The sequence below is a fragment of the Cavia porcellus genome, unplaced genomic scaffold, assembly GCF_034190915.1.
Source record: "Cavia porcellus strain 051 isolate PalLab524CR breed Dunkin Hartley unplaced genomic scaffold, mCavPor4.1 scaffold_17, whole genome shotgun sequence".
Lineage (NCBI taxonomy): Eukaryota > Metazoa > Chordata > Mammalia > Rodentia > Caviidae > Cavia > Cavia porcellus.
In genome coordinates, this window is record NW_026947500.1 from 47,947,283 (window position 1) to 47,967,360 (window position 20,078).

At 59.0% G+C, this 20,078-nt stretch overlaps 1 protein-coding gene across 6 annotated transcripts; it reads right to left on the reverse strand.

Annotated features, from left to right (window-relative positions):
- Positions 1 to 66: 66 nt before the first annotated feature.
- On the reverse strand, positions 67 to 18,451 carry Sin3b (SIN3 transcription regulator family member B). 6 transcript variants are annotated; one of them, XM_063228099.1, is made up of 19 exons: positions 18,295 to 18,451; positions 17,953 to 18,059; positions 16,924 to 17,077; positions 13,284 to 13,481; positions 12,272 to 12,415; positions 9,654 to 9,776; positions 9,452 to 9,538; positions 9,145 to 9,263; positions 8,627 to 8,834; positions 8,123 to 8,239; positions 6,976 to 7,214; positions 5,974 to 6,157; positions 4,897 to 5,509; positions 3,992 to 4,161; positions 2,519 to 2,692; positions 2,351 to 2,443; positions 1,530 to 1,624; positions 1,219 to 1,423; positions 67 to 733 (listed from the first exon to the last, which is right to left on the reverse strand). In XM_063228099.1, the coding sequence occupies exons 1-19, from the start codon at positions 18,391 to 18,393 to the stop codon at positions 503 to 505; spliced, it is 3,360 nt and encodes a 1,119-aa protein (XP_063084169.1). In that variant the 5' UTR covers positions 18,394 to 18,451; the 3' UTR covers positions 67 to 502. The 6 variants fall into 6 exon arrangements, with proteins under 6 accessions (XP_063084169.1, XP_005001217.2, XP_023418397.2 ...); XM_005001160.4 differs by having other exon boundaries at positions 9,452 to 9,541; XM_023562629.2 differs by having other exon boundaries at positions 9,654 to 9,821.
- Positions 18,452 to 20,078: the final 1,627 nt, after the last annotated feature.

A 20,078-nucleotide genomic window follows, 5' to 3' on the forward strand; every position in this document is an offset into this window, starting at 1 on the left:
GTCCTGAAACCTGGCACTTGCATAGACACAGCCACCTCTTCCCACAAAGACTTTCACAGCCTCAGCTTCTGTTCATGTTAATCTTTAATGTGCAAATAAATAGAAAAGGAGGGCTACATCCAATACAGCTGTGGGGGGCTCAAGGCCCAAAAGAAACTCAAGGTAAGGGCGCTGAGGAGCATGCAGGGCAGGCTCCGGCTCCTCCCAGGCATCAGGGGCCAATGGGGTATTGCAGGAGCCGGGCGAGCACCAGGCAGGCACAGCTCTGCAGGGGGGCTGCCCTCAGGGCCCAGGCCCCAATCCTGATCCAGGCTCTGGGGACAGTGACAGCTGGGCACCCTGTCCCCTGCAGTAGAGGCCAGGAAGCTGGGCCAGAGCTGTTCAGGTTGCAGCCGTAGATATGACGGGCAGGAACATGTGCTCAGGGCAGGGGCGTTGCCTGTCGCCCCAGGGTCCCTGCAGTGATGATGCAGTGGGCCAGGCTGGGTCCAGGACCCAGTGCTCAGGGTGAGGCGGGCCTGCGGCTGTACTGCACGCGGTAGCGGGTGACGGGCAACCCATGCACAGTGGCCGTCTCACACAGCGTCTTGCAAGGCACCATGTCCTCATCCTCCTCACCCATCAGCCAGTCCTGCACCAGCCCAGCCGCCTCCCCAGTCACGTGGTCCTCCAGCCAGCGTCCGTGCCATGCCCCGAAATGCCGGTGGTGGCGCAGTAGAACCAGGGGCTGAACCTGCAGGGGCAGGGGGCAGGCAAGGCTCCCAGGCTGGGACTCGGGGTACCAGGGTTTGGGGGCTCAGGTGGTGTTCCCTGGACTGGAGCTCGAGGTCCCAGAGTGTGGGGTTTGGGGGCTCAGGCTGGGCTCCCTGGGCTGGGGATTGGGGTTCTGGGGTATAGGGTTTATGGGCTCAGGCAGTGCTCCCTGGGCTGGAGTTTAGAGTCCTGGTGTATGGGGTTTGGGGGCTCAGGTGGGGCTCCCAAGGCCAGGGCTTGGGGTCCTGGGGTTTTGGGGCTCAGACAGGGCTCCCTGGACTAGAGCTCTTGGTCCCAGGGTTTGGGGGCTCAGGGTCCTGGGGTTTGGTGGCTCAGGCGGGGCTCCCTGGTCTGGGGCTCTGGGTCCCAGGATTTGGGGGTTCAGGCAGGGCTCCCAGGCCAGGACTTAGGGTCCTAAGGTGTAGGGTTTGGGAACTCAGTGGGGCTCCCAGGCAGAGCTCCTACCTGCTTGGCGCGGCCTAGTGTGCCACGGCGGTACATGTAGTCCTCGGAGTTGACGATAAAGAGCATCTTGTGCGAACTCAGCTTGAATCGGCAATCAACATCACACGCACTCTCCACGCCCAGCAGCCGCCGCCAGGGTCCCGCCACCTCCCCTCGCAGGGCTCGCACCTGCTCGCTCTGCCAGCGCCGGAACTTGCGCAGGTTCCTGGGCACCGGGCGCAGAGGGAAGGGACAGAAGGAACCAGGACATCTGGGCCACAGGCCCAGCCCACACCCACATCACGTGGAGCACAACAGCCCACCCGCCTCACCTCTGCAGGAATACCGGCTTCAGCAGGAAGCCCTCGGCAGGCGAGGCCTCAGTGCCCTCAGTGCCCATGTACTGCTCCACGTAGCGGGCCAAGTGCTGCAGAGAGTACGTAGCCACATTGTCGTTCCCCTAAGCCCGGAGGCGCAGCAACCCAGGACAGCCATACACAGCCCACAAACCAGCTGCATTGCCACCCTTTGGGCCATCATGGAGGGACTGGGCCATAAGCAGGAGGAAAGCAGAGGCCGGGCCTAGGGTACAGCCACTGGAGGTTGAGGCAGGAAGAGTCCCAGCCTGATCCGGCAGCCTCAGGGCTCAGCCTTGGTTACTCTGGCTGTGTAAGGCTAGAGGCCAAGCACAGGGCCTGGCGCTCGGAAGTGGGACCAACCTCAAGACATAAGTGCAAAAGGGGAGGGGTTGAAGGTGGGGGTGCTTCCCAGGGGTCCAGTAAAGGACAAAGCATGCAGCCAGTCACCGATTCTCCTCCCAGGGACGCTGAGACTGCACCAGGCTCCACCCCCAACCCCCACCCTTTTCATTGCAAGTCAAGGTCTCCAAAGTTGTCCACACTGAACTTGTGACCCTCCCGCCTCAGCCTCCCAGAGTACCAGGGCCAAAGCCACAGCCCTGGCTGCCTAAGCTCAGACTGGGGCACAGGGGTGTCAACAGTGCAAAGCGATCTCACTGCTCCTGAGTTGGGGGTCCAGCAACCAGTCCTAGCCTCACAGAACATGGCTCCCAGAGGCCCCAGCCAGGATGAGGCCACCAAGGATGAGGCCACCGAGGACGAGGCCCTGGGACCCAGCATGGCCTGCATCGCACCTGCACCTCCACAGGGTCCTCAGTCTGCGCCTCCTCAGTGTCCAGCAGCTCAATGGTCATGATCACCTGGCCCTTGCGCTGTAGGAACATCACCTGGAAAGCGGGAGGGGGTTCAGGCTGGGCAGGGGAAGGGTGAGAGGAATGGGGGAGGGGCTACCCCACCACCACCTTAAAGCAGTTTTCGTCGGCCATGCAGCGCTCCGCTTTCCACTGGTAGCTAGTCTCACGGGCAGCACGCACGCAGCGGGAGGACAGGTTCCCACCAGCCGCGCCACGCCGCTTCTCGTTCAGGTACAGCTCGGCCACCTTCAGGCACAGGTCGTCGCTCACCAGGTGGTGCAGCTGTGGGCACAGGGTGGGCTGAGGGCATGTGGAGGCTGTGCTGCGCTGGACTAGACCGAACCAGACTGGACGGGAGCCAATTGGACCCCAACTGGCTCAGGCCTGCCAGAACAAGTCCAGGCCGCCCAAAACTAGTTCAGACTGCCCTGTGCCCATTCAGATCAAAACAAATCTGATCAAAACATGTGAACCCAGGGGCACACAGGCCAGCACCCCAGGTCCCAGAGAAGGAGGATGGCTGTATGTCATCACTGGTGCCAGGAGGGGGTTCAGGGGTCCCCAGTGGGGCACGGGAGACTGGAGGGAGCCAGCTCTGAAGACAGTGCCCTTGCCAGGGGCCACACCAGTCTCCTGCACCTCAGGTCCTATAACCCAGCATAGCATGCAGGCTGAGTCACCCCAGAGCGCACACTGATGCTCAGGGCAGCTCCATCTCCGGCTCCCTGAGGAACTGACATAGCCACAGCAAGGCCCAGGACAGCCAAGTACTACTCAGGCCTGAAGAGGGAGGTGGTGCCAGCCCAGACCACCTGTGGCCAAGGCCTGGATACACGGTGCCAAGTGACAGCTGCCCAACATGGAAGCACCCTCCCAGAACCCCCCCCCCCAGGGAGAAGTTCAGACCCACAAAGCCAATGCAAGATGGGGACATGGGCAGGCGGCTGGGTCTCACTCGGAGGGGCACTGGGCCAGGGGTGGTGGTGTCTGCCCAGACAGAGGCACAGTTGGATGTCCTAATTCCTGTCAGGTCCTCAGCCTCCTACACCTGGGCTATGTCCGTTTCTGGGGGTCTGCACGGTAAGGAGGGTGGCTTAGGTTGGAGTATGGGTGACTGGAACTCAGGACCCTGCTCAATGCCTCTCATGAGCTGTAACAGTTCCGCCGGACATACGCAGCTCCCAGCGCAGCCATCACAAGGAAGACAGAAGGCTTTGATGCCAGAGCATTGTGGACACAGGAGTTTTGGATCTGGATGCTCAGAATGTTCCAGAACTGGTTACTTCTGAAAGGACCCTGGGGGAACTGGACCCTTTGCACTTAGCTATACTCCAACCTCTTTAAATTTTGGAAACAAGGATCTCACTGAGCTGCCAGGATGGGCTCAACTTTGTGATCTTCCTGCCTCAGCCTCCAAAAGTGCAGGGGAACACAAGTGTGTTCTCCTATGCCCTGCTCCCATGGTCCAGTACACATCAGAATTTCATCAGTGTTTGAAAGGAGTGGTCAGCGGTCAGCTTGCCAACTGGGTGCCTCCTGGGCAGGGGCAGGGTGAGATCTCCCGGCCTGGCACCCCCTTACCTGGCGCGTGATGTTCTGCACCAGCTTGTCCATGGTGAAGCCTATGTAGGCGTGGATGGTGAACATCTCCCGTAGTGTGTCCTCATACTGTGTGGGGTCAATGCTGCCCTCCAGCAGGCCACGCACCATGTCCAGGAAGGCAGGGTAGTACTCCTCTAGCTCTACCTCGCCTGTGTACCAGCAAGCAGGCTCAGTGAGTGGCGATGGTGGACCTGGACCCTGTAGGCCTAAGCACAGCACCCTCCCTGGGGACTGGTGGTAGGCACTTGTACTGTCCAGAGGGCATGGAAGGCATACATTGCAACTGAGGTGACCTGGCCTCCCCCACACCCCAGATGTGCAGAGAGGGCCCGAGGGGGCTGCAGTCCAGACCAGTGTGGCCAACCCTCCTGCTCTCCACTGTCTCCCCAGCCCAGAGGCATTCTGTGCCCAGCATGTACCCCACCCTTCCTGGTTTTCTGGGATAGGTCCTGCTACACAGTTCTGGCAGCCCCAGGCTCCCTCTTGCAGTGATCCTCCTGCCTCAGCCTCCTGAGTGCTGGGATTACCGGGATAATTTCTCCTGCCTCAGCCTCCTGAGTGCTGGGATTACCGGGATAATTCCCCGTCTCCTCGTCCTGCCCTTGAGCTGGAATTTCCTGTTGGTTTTTTTTTTTTTGTCTTTTTCCTTTTTATCGGTACCAGGGATAGAACTCACGACTGCCTGCTCGCAAGGCAGGCGCTTATGCCGCTGAGCTAAATCCCCAGCCCGAGCTGGAATTTCCTAAACTCCCCAGGCCAAGATGGACCTGGGCCCCACCCACATCAGCCAGGCAGAGCTGCGTGCGATGCCCAGCGCCAGCGTGTCCTCCCGTCCCCGACTCCCTATCACCCCAGCCCACAGCAGGGGTTGTGGTGGCACATACTGGGCTGCTTTAGGCGCAGCTCCATAGCTGGGTCCCCGCCCTTTTCGCGCCGGCCTCCACGCAGCAGTGTCTCGCGCTCCTTCTCACTGCGGTGCTCCAGCAGCTGCTTTTGCGCCTGCCGGTAAATGCGCAGCAGCCGCGCACACAGTGTCTGGTGCAGCCGCAGGAAGAAATACCAGTTGTTGTTGGCAAAGAACAGGCTGTACACGTCATCCAGCACCTGGGGCGGTGGCAGCAGCGGTTCAGGGGCTGGAGCATCCCCCAGGGACACCTTGTCCCTGTCCTTGTCCTCGGAGGCACCGCCCTGCAGCGCAGGCCCTGACTTCTTCCGCTGGCTGCCCCCACTGCTGGAGTCTGTAGCTGGGCTGCCCTCGTCAGCCACATCAGGCTCGGGCAGTGGCGGCGGCTGCTGCTGGGAGAAGAGGCCAGGCAGGAAGCGGCGCAGCAGCTGCTGGATAGTGGCCTGGTCCTCCTTCTGGATGGCCGGCTGCCGTGCCACATAGTAGCTGATGAGTGCCGCCGCATCCTCCAGGATCTGCCGGTCTTCATACACAAAGATGAGGTGCGGTTCGCTAGCCGGTGCGCTGCGGCCTTCTGAGTGCTGCTCCTGGTGCTGTGAGGTGCAGCTGGTCACTAGGAGGCCCAGTCCAGCCACCCAATCCACCTGCCCCCACCCACAGGGGTCCCCGACCCACAAAGAGGTTGCCCTGGGTATGGGTAATATGGCAGGCTCAGGGGGCAACATCCCACAGGCAGGAAGCCGGGGCCTTGGACCTCTGGGTCGGCTCCCCTCTCCCAGGGGCACAGGGCCCCTGCCTCATTAAATCCCTGTACCACCTGTCACCCCGGCCCGGGGAGGTGAGGCAAGGTGAGGGGGCCTCAGCCTGAGTGAGGTCACGAAACCCTCCAGGGAACACAGGCACTGGGCCTGAGTGGTCCTGCAGGCTGTTCCGTGTCCCAAGGGGCAACGGTGCCCTGCCCTGGAGACAACCCCACACCGTCCCACCACGGCTGTCACCACTGCCAACCGGGGCCAAGCACCCTGCCCGTCTCACCAGGCACAGGGCGCCCACTCACCTCATCATACACGCTCTCGATCTCATTGAGCAGGCTCTTGGAGCGCAATGCCTTGGTGTCATTCTGCTTGAAGTTCACGGCCTGGTGGTCCAGTGACTTGAGGTAGGCCTTCTCGTACTGCTCACGCCAGATCTTGTTAAAGCCCTGCTGTGCCTCGCGCCACTCCTCCTCCTTGGCTTTCAGCCTGTGGGTGGGTGGGCAAGGGGCTCAGGGGGCCAGGGGCAAAGCAGGGTGAGACACATGAGGGACAGAGGGCACTGGCACCCTTCTCTGGGATGCTGAGGCAGAAGGATCTCCAGTTCAAGCCCATCCTGGGAACCTTACTGACTTAAGAGATGTGGAAGGGGGATGTAGCTCCAAGGGGAGGCCCGGGCACGAGCCCTAAATGTGCTCAGGTGCCTAGAGGTGGACAGGGTCTGTAGCCCCCCACCTGAAGCCCAAGGGCAGCACCCTTCATAGCCACCCTCCCAGGCTCCGGGACACCAGGACACAGCAGTGCCACCTGGTACTGCCCTGTGTAGAACCCACGCACAGAAACAGGACGGACCGTCAGACAGCAGCATAGGGGCCCCATCTGGGGATGCGTCCCGTCCAGTACTGGGGCAGGAGCCTGGGGCCTCTTGCATGAGAAGTGCTGACCATGGAGCGATCCTTCTGCCTCAGCCTCCAGGGTACCGAGGAGGCTCCACGCAGCAGCAGGCCCAGCCCACTTGTGTTTGAAGGAGCTACAACCAGCCCTGCTGTCTTAGGTTTCCAATCTGCAGATCCAACCAAATTGCTTTTGTTTTGTTTTTTGAAACAGGGTCTCCCTACACTGCCCAAATGAGCCTTGAACCCACAGTGTCCCTCCTGCCTCAGCCTCCCGGTGCTCAGATGACAGGCACGTGCCACCACACCCAGCTATGCAATCACAGGTTAAAGTCCCATCTGTGCTAAACATAGATGGCGCCGGTCCCAACCCCCAGACGCTGGGCAGCAGGGTACCCCAGGGGGCATGGGCACCTCTTCAGGACGACAGGCACGGCAGCCACAGGGCTTTTCTTGAGGCTCTCAATGATCTCAGGTGCCTTGTCGCCGTAGATGCGGTGGATGGCGCGTCGCTGGATCACCTCGGATGTGCCGCCCAGCGCATCGTCCAGCCGAAAGCGCTCCTGGTCCTCAGGCGCCATTCGTGACAGCTTCTTCTGCACGCTCTCCAGCACTCGGATAGTGGCCAGGTTGGTCTCCAGGACCACGTCCAACTGCGGACCCAGGGAGGGAGTGTGTGGCAGGGTTGGTGTGGTGACACTTAACTCAGTGCAAGGACCACTGCCCCCCCCCCCACAAACTCACATGATTCTGCTGGCTCTGCCCCACTCTCTGGCCTGTGCCAGGCCCCAGCCTTGGACCTTGGGCTTCTGGGTCTCCAGAACCAGGAGTCCAGGTGCCACTGTTCCCGATCAGTCAACCCCATGAGCATGTGGCCAGGCACAGCTGCGATCTCAGCCTCCAGATGGCTGAGGCAGAGATCTGGGCCCTTCCTGGGCAAGTTGGAGGCTCAGTGAGACCCTGTCCCTGAGCTGTGAAGTACACTGGTGGGCATCACGGAGTCAACACCGTGGCTGTGACTCTGTGCTGGAATTTTACTTATTTTGTCTGAGACAGAGTATTGTACATAGCTCAGCCTGGCCTTAAACGCATGGCAACCCCCTGCCTCAGTCCCCCAGGTGCTGGGGTTACCTGTCCCCACCACATCCAGCTTGTGCTTATTTTATGTGACATCACTGCTCCTAGATAATGCTCCTAGGAGACCTAGGACTCAGATACATTTTATGCTGTTCATAATTGATACTTCAAAGGTTCAACGAGCAGAAATAAAGCTTAATTCGAGCTATGCTTTTTGTAGTATCTAGAATTAAACTCAGGTCCTCTCGCCCACTAAGCAGGGCTCACCACTGAGCTACACCCTGTTCTTTTTTTAAAATGTTTTTAAATTTGAGACAGGGTCTTGCTAAGTGGAGCAGGCTTCCCCTTGACCTGTGATTCTCCTGCCTCAGTCTCCTGAGTAGCTGGGATAACAGGTGAGCAACATTGTGCCCGATCACTACACTGGATGGCAGACAGGCCATCATGTGCTGTGGTCCCGCTCATCCTGGGGCCAGGTGCACACCTCAAACCGCTCGTCCTCACAGCGGTGTAGCTGCTCCTCATATGGTGTCTTCTTGGAGCTGACAAAGGTGGAGTCCTCGGACCAGGAGGGGAAGGAGACCCAGGTGTCGTTCAGCACCTACACAGGGAACGGACACAGGCACTTTGGGGTCTCCCCACCTCACGGGCTGCTGCTACCTGGTCACACACACAGGACATGAACTGTGGGGCTGTTCTGAGGGACACCATGCTGCCCATGCCCAGACCCTGGCAATGGAAACCTGGCTACATGGCCAGCTGGGCTTGGACAGGCAACTCCAGCCACAGGGCCACTCGCAGGCAGGGATCTACAACCACAGCAGCAGCTGCCCACCAACCCTGAACACTCACACGGCACCAAGCTGAGGTCAGGGACCCAAGGCCCAGGGCCCCACAGGGATCAATCCAGGTCCACAAGGCAAGGAAGCAGCCCGGCCCCACATCCCTGCCAGACTCCAGACAGAGCCACCCCCATTGCCATGGTCACCTCCTTGCAGATGGCCGTCCTCCCACTGCAGCGTGGCTGCTGGTAGGTCTTGGGCAGGGCGCGGTAGCTGGAGCCGATACGCTTGCAGGATGCATAGTCGATCTCTCGGCTCACACCATCCCCTGCACGCTCACCCAGCGGCGGTGCAAACGATAGCTCCTTCACCCCCAGGAAGGACTTGAACTGTGCAAAGAGCTCCGGGAACTTCCTAGGGGACCAGACATGAAGATCCTGGCATCGAAACCCACGTGGACCCCAGGGGCTGCTCCGGCCCGGCTTCGATGTGTACCAACACCATGCTGCCAGGTGAACAGGATGGGACTCAGCAGAGCTTGGGGCAAAATATCATATATAGAAAACACCCACCCGCTGAGCGCCAGGCATGGCAGCTCAGGGTGCTAAGGGCACTGTTGTGCCTCTCGTGTCCACAGGGCTATGGGGAGTTGCCCTTGAGCTACTACCCTGAGGCACTGAGGACAGCTCCTTTGGACCCACTATTCCACTCTGGCACTACTCACCCCAGAAATGGGCTGACAAGCTGCAGGAGCTCGGCCCCTGACACCAACTCTTGGTTGAAGAGGGCAATGCAGCGCAGAAAATTCTCATAGACCTCCTGGCTCTTCAGTACACGGCGTACCTGGGGGACAGGGTAGCACATTCCATGTGCCCGGCCAGCACAGCTACTCTCTGACCCCCAACACCCAGTGGCTCAGGTGGCTGTGGGGTGTGTCCTAGAGCCTTGCCTGGTCCCTGAGCTCCACCCCAGCCCAGGAACAGGATGGGGCTGAGGCCCCCAGGGTGGACAAGGGGAGGACTGAGCTTCACCTTGTCGAAGAAGGAGAATTCCTGCAAAGTCCCATATTTGCCCACAGCAGCCAGCGACAGGTCCTTGGTGCCCCGCAGCTTCACCTTCTTCTGTGAGAGGCGCAGGTCAGCGTCAGCACTGGGCAGAGCCAGGCAGGGTGGGTCGGCTCCCATAGCTCCCATGGCTCTGGGCCCCTTCCAGGCTGCCGCAGGCGGAGCTCACCTTGGCAGGCGCCGTCACAGGCCTCAGCAGGGAGGGCCGAGAGCGCTTCTTGCCATGCTCCAGTCCCTTCTCGTGCTCGCTCTTCGGGGCGCCACTCACCTCGCAGGGCCCGCCGCCCGTGAACTGCAGGGACTTGGGGTCAGGGGCGGGCCCCACCAGGCGGCCGCCCTGCAAGGACCAGGGCACAGCGAGGGCACAGCAACATGGGGTGGGTGGCGCCCACATCCCCACAGCGGCCCTGGCTCCCCCAGACCCTCCTACCACCCTGAACGTGGGGAGCTGCAGCCCAGGGACACAACACATAGACGGCACCAATATGACACTGTCGGGTGCCCACAGACCCCGAGGATGAGAGCCGAAAGAACAAAAGGCCATGGCATGGGGCCAACAGGACACCGTCTGTCCCCTAATACATAAGTCTCTGGACCAATGTGGTGGCATTCGCCTGGTACCCCCCCACTCTGGAAGGCTAAGGTGGGAGGATCACAAAGTAGGCAACTGGACAACTCAACAAGACCCGAGAAACAAAAGGTGGGGAGCACACTGCAGGTACCAGGCATACAGAGGCCAGGCTGTGGACCCCAGCCAGGGCACAGCCAACGAGGATCGAGGTACATGGGACAGCAGACAGCAGCCTCCCAGATACATGCACCACCGCAGCTGCTCCCAGCCCCAGGGAAGGAAGCTGAGGCCCGACCTTCGCACTCCCCTGCCCTCGGCCACCCTCCTCACCTCTGCTCGAGCAGCTGCAGTTACCCTGAGACAGGTCTCACTGCAGCCCAGGCCAGCGTGGTGGACAGAGGCACAGGCGTTCCTGGCCAGCTGTTGAACACTGGTGAGGGGGTATGCAGCCCCAGGAACCTGCAGCTCCACACAGATCCCACCACCCTGTGTAGGCTGGGGTGGCCCCAGAGCCCCCACCCCCACCCCACACCTGCCTGGGATAGAGGAGTCCGGACTGACCAGAACAATGCCTGCCCAGGCGCTCAGGGCGCCATCGCCTGGCCCTGGTGAGAAGCCAGCACTGCCAGCCCCGTCCTGCCGGGGACGGTGACACATAGGCACCCCAAAGGCCTCACCCGCTCCCACGTGCCACCTGTCACCCTCAGATGAAGAAGACACAGAGCAGACCACAAACCACGACAGCAGGGGCAGGAGCAGCAGGGCCGGCGCAGGTCACCTTCCAGGGCCAACAACTCATCAGCACAGCAAGGACACAGGGAAACCCACACTGCCCAGCATTCAAGGACAGGAAGCTGTGTCAGGCCGGCCCAAAAGCAGAGCCCTACAGTCAGAACTAGGGCTTGCAGACCACCCTGCCCAGCCTGGGGACGATGGTGTCTCCTCCAGGACCCACCCCCTCCACATACACATTCACCAGAGAACTGAGGAGGGGCGCGGTGGTGCCCATGCCAGCACTACTGAGGCTGAGGCAGGAGGATCTCGAGTTCTAGGCCACCCTGAGCAGCTAACTGGCTCCCTGGTGAGATCCCACCTCAAAATAAAACCTGAAAGGGCCAACGGCGGTAGAGCCCTGGGTGAAGGCCCCGCACTGGGAGCCACTGTTTAACCCTGGCCTCAGAGCTGGGCTTCACAGGGCTCCAGGGGCAAGCAGCACTACATGGCCTCCATGGCACCTCACATCCACCCGAAAGCAGGAGCAAGGCAGGGACCGAGGTCATGAACTCCGCCAATGCCAGCCACTTCAGCGCACCTCGCAGCACAGTACAGAGAGGGGCACACGGGGCAGAGGGGAAATCACACCGGGCGCTGCAGGAAGCTTCAGGACTCAGCAAGGACGGGATGTGGGGAGCAGGAGACAGCCTAGGGCTCAGGAGCTAGAGCAGCCAGAAACACAGCATGCACGAGCACGCGCACGCGCGCGCACACACACACACACACACACACACACACACACACACACACGCATCGTGGCCAGGACATGGGCATGGTGGGTCCTGCACAGCTGTGTAGCAGTACAGCTGCCATGGAAAGTAGGTCGGGTGCCTGTATGCCAGCATTTTACACACCCGCGCGCACACACACACACACACACACACACACGTACGCGTGTGCATTCACCTAAGCTCCAGCAGCTCCTGAAAGGTGGGCAGTGGTCAGGGCTGGAATTGGTGTTCAGAGGAGCACAGGACACAGTAGTGCCCCTGGCAGCAGCCAGAAGACCCGACAGTCATCGGGAGAACCCATACCCACACACAGGGTCCATTGGCACAGTGGCCTATTACTTGGCCATGAAGTGCAACCGGGCTGACACAGCTACAACTGTACGATCCTCAAGATTACGACACTGAGCAGCAGTGGCCAGTCACACACGGCCACCCCATGGGGTCAGGAAGCCAATGGGGCTCCCGCGGCTGGGGTTCCCTTGGCAGCCAGCCAGTGCCCCAAAGCTCCACAGAGGTGATGGCCTTATGGTGCTTGGGCACAGAGAGTTCCAAGACATCAAGTTAATCACACCTCTGCTTTTCCAGGAAGCTTCAGGCCCGGCAGAAGGCGGGACAGGGAAAGCAGGGCACCAGCCACAGTGGATGGGGGTGGGGTGGGGGTACCCAGGCCACACAAATGCACCTGCTGCCCTCCCACACCCTGAGACTCACCAGTGAGCGCTTGGCCTCAGGCAGGAACTGGCCAAACTCGGACAGCAGGTCCTCCTGGCCGCGGAAGAGGGAGGCCACCTCAGTGAAGACCTCCTCCTCTGACATGCCCCGGAATGGGCGGCCCTTGGTGTGCAGCTGCTCCTTCTGTGGGGTAATGGGGGTGCATGAGGCCAGGGTGGGTAGGGGGACAAGTGCAAGGCGGGGCAGGGACCACAGCAGTCTGACATGGGCACGCGTGCCAGGAACCCCTCACTCTGCCCAGGACACACCAAGATCATACAGATTCGGGAGCAGCCCTGCAGCCTGAACCTAGGGCCATCAGGCTGACCTGCCAGCCCCATACCTCCTTATTCTGGGACTAGGCTTGAACATTTGACCTTCCTGCCTTAGCCTCCCATAGTGCTAGGATGACAGGCCTGAGTCCAGCTAGATTTCATTTTTAAGAGAGAGCTCAAAGACACAATGACAGCCATTGTTGACTTTCCTGTTGTCTAATCTTGACCTAAAATGCCTTCTTCATCTTGTTCAGATCAGTTCTATACTATGCTGTTTCATGTGAATTCTATGTATGTGAAGATATGGTCAACTATTTGGAAGAAAACAGACAATATGATAAGACAGTGAAGATCTCTGTCTTGCTTTGAAATTTACGTCTCTTACATTGCTTTCTTATGTTCTCTTTTGTTCTGTTCTATTGTGTTCGATTTTACTCTCTTTAAAATAAAAAAATAGAGAGCTCACACTGGGTGTGGTGGCTGCACTCATCATCCCAGCTACTCAGGACACTGAGGCAGGAGGATTGAAAGTTCCAGGCCAGCCTAGGCACCTCAGCAAGCCGCTGTTTCAAAATAGACACTGTAAAGAGCTGGGCACCTGGGCGCACACCTGTGATCCCAGCCTTAGGGGAGGCCGATGCAGGAGGATCACAAGTTCCAGCCTGGCCTGGGCAACAAGCAAGATCTGGGCCCCAACCTAAGTAAAACAGAGGCCTGGGACATAGGCCAGGGCCCACCTGGTAGGTGTGCAGAATCTCCAGGAAGGAGCGGTAGATCTCTGGGTGGTCCAGGAAGCGAGTCTTGATCTTGTTCACGTAGCTGATGGCGTTGTTGAACTCCACCGAGTCAGCCTCTAGTGGCGCCATGGCCTTGTCCTCTTTGTTTGGCACCTGCTTCAAATCCTCCACGCAGTCACCATGGCCGTGCACGTTCTCCTGACAACCAGCAGGGACAGGCAGTCAGCGCCGGATGGCACAGCGGATCCACTTTCCCTGTGGGCTCCCCAGCCCCGTCCCAGGCCCTGCTCCTTTATTATTTTCTGACAAGGTCTCCACAAGCTGTCCACGCTGGGCTTGAACCTGCGATCCTCCTGCACGGCTGGGACTGCAGGCCTGTACCACCGTGCTCCCCTGCAAGTTTGGTTTCTCGAATTAAATGTGGAACTGGTTTTTTCTGGGGCTTAGAGGGCAGAGCGGGCTGCCCAGTCCACCCTGTGTATCCACTAAATCCACTCCCCCCCCCCCCCCGGTTCCCCAGTCTCCTCGGGGCACAGCCAGCCCTTTGCACAGTGACCTTGCCCTTGCCCTGACCACCTCCAATTGGGAAACTGTCACATCACCAGGCCCCTACACAGCCTCACTGTCCCTGACAGCTGCCCAAGGTCTCAAAAGGCCGGCTCCAGACCCCTCCCACACAACAGCCAGGGCACTGGGCCCAAGACAGGGTGCACACGGCCACAATGGACGCCCTCCCTCCCCCAACCAGAGCTGCCACTGTGTCCCTGAGAATGGTGACAGAAAGACAGTGCCTGGTAGTGGCTCCAAGCAGCACCAGAAATAAAATGACATAAAATGCAAAACGCTGTCCCTGCCCACACACAGGCCAGCACAGCCAGGCTTGAGGGCCAGTGTGGTGGAGCCCAACATAGCTCTGATCCTTCAACTCCATCTGAGGGACAGCAGCACTGCTCATGGCCAGGGACAGCCTGGCTCTAAGGGGGCTGGGAGAGGTGTGCTCCACAAGCAGGTACTCAAGGATGCTGAGGCAGGAGGGTTGCACATTGCAGCCCGGCCTAAGAAACCTAGGGAGACTATCTCAGAAAAGGGCCGAGGGCGGGGCTCAGTGCAAAGGTCTTAGGTTCAGTCCCCAGTAGTGCAAGACACAAAGCAAACAAATGGAGCTCAGCATAGCCCACGTGGCTGATCCTTCAAACCATGGGGTGATGGGGGCAATTCGGGCCGCAGACCTCGAGGGGCATGTGCAGCCACAGGATGGGTTGTTTTGGAGAAAGTAGAACATCTGGGATCAGTGGTGGCAGCCACAGCACACTGGGAAGACCCTGACTGCCAGGAGAGGCATCTGCCCATGGCCCTGTGTGTTCAGGTGACCTCAGATTTTATCTTTTTTTGGTACCAGTACTCAAACTCAGGACCTTGCATTAGTCAGGCAGGCACCATGCCACTGAGCTGCACCCACAGTGATCCTAGATCTCAAACAGCATTTAACAGCATCAAGGGTGGTACAGGAACCCAGCACGCAGAGCTAGCAGCTGCCTGGGGACCTCTTGGGACAGTGTAGCTTCAGTCTCCATCCTCCTCCAGCGATGTCACTTGGCCCTAGGGGAGGGGTCACCTCCCCCAGCACCTCTCTCACAGGAGGCTGTCACCAATCCGTCCTGCATCTCTGCTCACAGCTGCTCCTGCATCCTGACCTCATCCAGGATGTCCCCCCACCCCACCTCTGGCTCCCCAGCTGGGGTCCCCAGGCAGGGATGCATCCAGCCCGCCACATCCTGGTGACAGCACATGGGTCCCTCAAGGCCTCAGCCTGCCTGCTGTTTTGCTTTTTCTCTTGTGGCACTGAGGACGGAAGCCAGGGCCTCCATAGTGAACCACACTGAGGCCTTTTTCCTTCAGACCCTCGCCCAAGTTGCCTGGAATCCACAACCCTCCTGTATCACCCCAGGGTGCTGCGACAACAGAAGTGCACCACCCCACCACCTTCTGCCTCCTCTTCCTACCCAAGTCAGCTCTGGGACTGCAGGCCACAAATGGGTGTCCATGGGTCACCAGACAGCAGTGACATGGGAGCTGAGCTCCAGCTCTGTCTGCTCTATTCCCTGTGTAGTTAAGAGACAGACCCCAGGCCTTCACACTGAGCTCCAGGCCCAGCTCTCTTCACTGTACCTTTGGAAACAGGATTCACACTAAACTGTTGAATCTGGGACTCTCCTGCTTCAGCTTCCTGAGGGCCAGGATTACAGGCATGTGCTATTTTGAATGGCTGAACCCAGGGTGGTGTGATGGTGACCTGAGCAGGGGTGGGACATCTCAGGAGCTGCAGTTACAATGGAGGCCGGCATTGGCTACCTTTCCCAGCTCCCCGGTCCTTACTGGCTGGTGCCATGTCTGCTCCTTGACCCCAGGCACTTGGTGTTCTGCCCAGGGACACTTGGTGACATGGTAAGCCTCGGCCCCACCTTCCACCCTAGCCCCCAGGGCCACCTTCTCCCATCCTAGCTGCAGAGGTCCAGAGAACAAGGGAGCCACAGCTGAAATCATGAAGCCAGAAAACATGTCCGGAGTCCCTACCTCCTCATGCGGGTGAGGGGACCTTACTGGGCTTCCAAGGCATCTGGCACCCCAAGGGCACTGCCCAATGTGGGGTGTGGTGGCCAATGGGTCAGTCCCTGGGGTCCTCCAGCACCACAAGGAAAAATCCCAGGTGGCCCTTGGCCACCCTCAGGGTCAGCCTGTGGGGCATCCGGGCTGGTCTCCCAGCCCAACCTTGAGCACGGAAGCCCCTGGAGGCTAGGGGCTGCAAGGCCACTTCCGTCCCACACCTCAGAAGCTGCAGAAGCTGCCAGGCTCCCGGGGGTTTGGGGTCAGAGACCTGCATTCCTACAGCAGGGCTGCCTGGCCTCATGCCTGGCATGCAGGAGGGGAGAGTGCATCTGTCCCAAGCCTTCCTGGTTCCTCTGTGCACCCAGCTCCCTGCTCCTTCTCTTCTTCCCCCTCCTCCTTCCTTTCCTCCATTTCCTGGAAGGAGATGCCTCAGTGTCCCTGCTAGGGCTCCCACATGCCCTGCTGCACTTGTGGGTCACTCAGACAGGTCTGCAACACAAGCAGCACTGTCTGCGGTCACTGCCCAACAATCCAGCCGCTGGGAGCTGAGAGTGCTGCTATGGGTACCATAAGGTGCTAGGCAGCCCCATCCCCCACAGGGAAGAACCAGGGCTGAAGACAGCTGCGCTGATACAGATGGCACCCAGTCACACCCCAAAGCACTTCTGCTGGGGGGGTATCTGGGGAGCATCAGAGGGACACAGCAGCGGACAGGGCAGCAGGCCATCACCCCAAAAGGAAAGCATGGAAAGTCTAAGCCTGGGTTGAGCCCACAACCCCAGCAATGCCAACCGCAAAGCTTCCCACACCCATGGCTCAACCATGGCATCTAGCAGGCTCCTGGGGGTGCCTCGAATCCACACCCCAGGCCTCCTGTGCGTGTCTTCATGCACCGGCTGGAGAGGCAGAGGCTTCCCTTGTGACGATGTCTGCTCTGGCTTGTGCTGCTCTAGTGAAGCAACAGAGCCTACACTTTGGCTTCCCACAATGACGTGCAGGGGATGTGCCAGGCCCGAGACTGGAACCACCATACCTGGCCCGACAGAGGTGACTGCATGTTTATTCGGCTGTTCCTCGGGATGTCGATTCTATACCCGAGGGGCAGGAAGGCGTTAAATCCCACAATGAGGTCAGGGTGCTCGTGGAAGAGCTGGGACACACGTCTGATGACTCCGGGAGTGTCGATGCTGCAAGGGAGAGACCTCGAGTGGGCGAGAGGGGTGGCCAGCGGAGTGGACCCCCTCCCAATGCCTCCACACCACAACCACATGCATCTAACAGGGGAGCAGAGGGCTCATCCACCTTCTGCATCCCAATGCCAGGCCTGGACCCCAGGCCCTCTGGGAAGAAATGAAGAACTTTCACAAGGCACAGCTCCCCCAGGCACTCTGCTCATGCTTGGAAAACTCAACACATAACGACAGACCGCAGGTCTTCCTAAAGCGTGGGACCTGAGGGCCTCATTTCTGCCAAGGAGGTAGATCCCTAAAATCTACTTCGAGGTCCAGTGAGTTTCCCATAAAAAACAAAGGCCCATCCCAGGCACCTTCCCACCTCTAGCCTAAAAAACAGGCCATGAATAATAATGCTTTCCACCTTACTAAGCATTTTGTGTCCCTTCCAAGCAGGACTGAGATTAGGGGGCACCAGGAGAGGCACCTGGAGAACAAGCCTTAAAGGGGAGACCACGCCAAAATGCAATCAATCAAGAGAAAAACCATTCTCACGCAGCGCTTTACAAAATGAAGCACAACAAAATCAAAATTAATTTCTCCAGATCTTCCATCAACAAAATTTCCATAACAGCCAACATTTTTGAGAAAGACAGGCCCCAGCTCAGTCTGCCTCCCATGGACCGCGGCCCTCTGCGAAGCAATGTCCACTGCAGCGCAAGGTGGGGACCAGGCACCCTGATTTCTCTAGGAAAAGCTGAGACTGGGACCAGGGTCAACCTCCTGCAAGGTCACCGGGGTGCAGGGGGCATCGGCAGAAGCTCGACCCACTGGGAAACGCCTGCCGGGGCGGGGCAGGGGTCCCGGGCCGGAAGGGTCCCCGCGGTCACCTTTGGCTCTTGAACTCCTTCATGATCTCCAGGAAGCCGTTGTAGGTGGCGGGATCGCTGCCGAAGCGGATCTTCACCTGGTCCAGGTAGGTGAGCGCGTCCTCCACCTGCGGGGGGCGGGGGCGCGGGTGGGCCGGGCAGAGGGTGAAACGGGGCGGGGTGGGGTCCGGAGCGGGCCCCGGAGGTCCGGAGAGGGCGCGGGGCGGGGTCAGGGCGCCCGGGGTCAAGGGTTCCGGGCTGCGCCCCAAGGGCTGGCTGAGGCAGGGCCGGGCGGGGCCGGGGTTCGCGTCTCCGGGCTGCGGGGCCGCGGGATTGGGTTTCGGGGAGCGGGGCGCCACTCACGTGCACTGGCAGCTTCTCGTGGCCCGCGGAGCCCGAGCGACCCCAGCGGGCACCGCCGAGCCCCCGGCCCGCGGGAACCCCGCCGCCAGCGTGCGCCATGTTGGAAGTGCAGCCACGGCGCCCCCGCCCCCGCGCGAGCCGGAACCGCGCATGTGCCGCCACGCTCTGTGGGCGAGGCCTGATGGTAGGGATGGGCGTGGCCTCTGGCGAAAATCGTCGCAAGTTCCTTGCTTCGAAGCTGGAATCCTAGATCTCGCGATTGACAGACCCAGGTTAGGCAGGGCAGAACCTGCTGCCAGCTTTTTCGGGCTGGCCGTGCAAGCTCTGGATAGTTTTCACAGATTTCACGTTGGCTGGGGAGAAAAATTCAAGCAGCATTTCGTGCCACATGAAAATTCTGAGAAATGCACATTTCAGTGTTAGTAGATGCATTTTATTGGTGTTTCTGTATTGAGCCTCTGGAGACAGCTGGTGGATCCCTGCTATAGGAGGTCGACGTGATAAGGGAGTATGGGCACCCCGTACAGGGCTCTGGGTGTGGTACTTCAGCCAATGGTCCTCCCCTTAGTCCTGCTGCTCTGACCTTCACTCTCTGTCTTTGACCGCATCTTTTCCTGGCTGGATCACTTCAGGAGCCCAGGGACCACCCAACCAAGGGCCCAACCTAGGTGGTGTGAAGTGGGAAAGGATCATTGTGGGTACATTTGTAATCCCACCACTTTGGGAGGCTGAGGTAGGAGGGTCACAAGTCTGAGTCTAGCCTGGGCAACCTAGCAAGTTAATTGGATCCCGTCTCAAATTAAAACAAAAACCAAGAAAGCCCCCCCCCCCAAAAAAAAAAGCCCTTTTAAAACAGGGAGGCTAAGCTGGGCGTGGTGGCTCACGCCTGTAATCCCAACACTTAGGAGGCTGGAGGTGGAAGGATCATTGAGAGTTCAAGACCAGCCTGGCCTACAAAGTGAGCTCAAGGGTAGCCTGAACTGCATAGCGAGACCCGTCTCAAAAAAGACAAAAAAAAAAAAAAAAAAAAAAAAACAGGGAGGCTGCTGGGGATGTAGCCCTGTGGGAAGAGCCTCGATTCAATCCTCAGTACCAAAAAGCGAAGCAAGGCAAAACAAAACACCAAATAGAAACAAAAACCCACAGAGAACATGTATGATTCCTTCATTACCCCCACGCCTCCAAGATCCTGTTTCAGCAGAGCTGAAATCTAATCACCCACTTGCAACATTGCAGGTCCTTGCAATCATTTTTGGGAGACTTTTCCAGCCAAGCCACTGCCCTCTGCTGTACGGAGCTTCCCACCACTGCCTGACATATGAGGCTCTTTGGCCACCAGAACTGTGCCCCCATCCCACTTCGTCATCCAGAGACACCGTCACTAGAAGCCCCCACCCACCTGCCACAGTTCCTTGCATATCACCCTGGTTTTGTGGTTCATCTCTAATGCAAATCCTGGTAACAGAGAGTCACACTAGCAGGTGTTTATCAAATACATGAACAGTCAATGAGTAACCCAGGGGTGGTGAAAAGTGGAAATACTAGCAGTGAGCTGACAGGGAATAAAATGCTGAACTCTGACATGGAGCTCGCCCACAGAGAACGCTCTTTCAGAATAGACAGGCATCAAATAATCAACACACAAATGTGAAATTTCACCTGTAACAAACACATCAGTGGCAAGAGATAATGCATTTCCTTTGTAGGTTTTATTTTTAAAATTTATGTTTTATTTTAGTTTATTAGTACATGCGTGTAGCACATAATGTTTATATTCCTCAAGG

Excerpts from the sequence above, each read along its gene's own strand:
- Sin3b (XM_023562628.2), bottom strand. The coding sequence starts at position 18,393 with ATGGCGCACGCTGGCGGCGGGGTTCCCGCGGGCCGGGGGCTCGGCGGT. Across the intron at positions 8,240-8,626 it reads GGACGGCCATCTGCAAGGAG|GTGCTGAACGACACCTGGGT; the intron begins GTGACCATGGCA and ends TTCCCTGTGTAG. Across the intron at positions 5,510-5,973 it reads TCGAGAGCGTGTATGATGAG|CACCAGGAGCAGCACTCAGA; the intron begins GTGAGTGGGCGC and ends TGCACCTCACAG.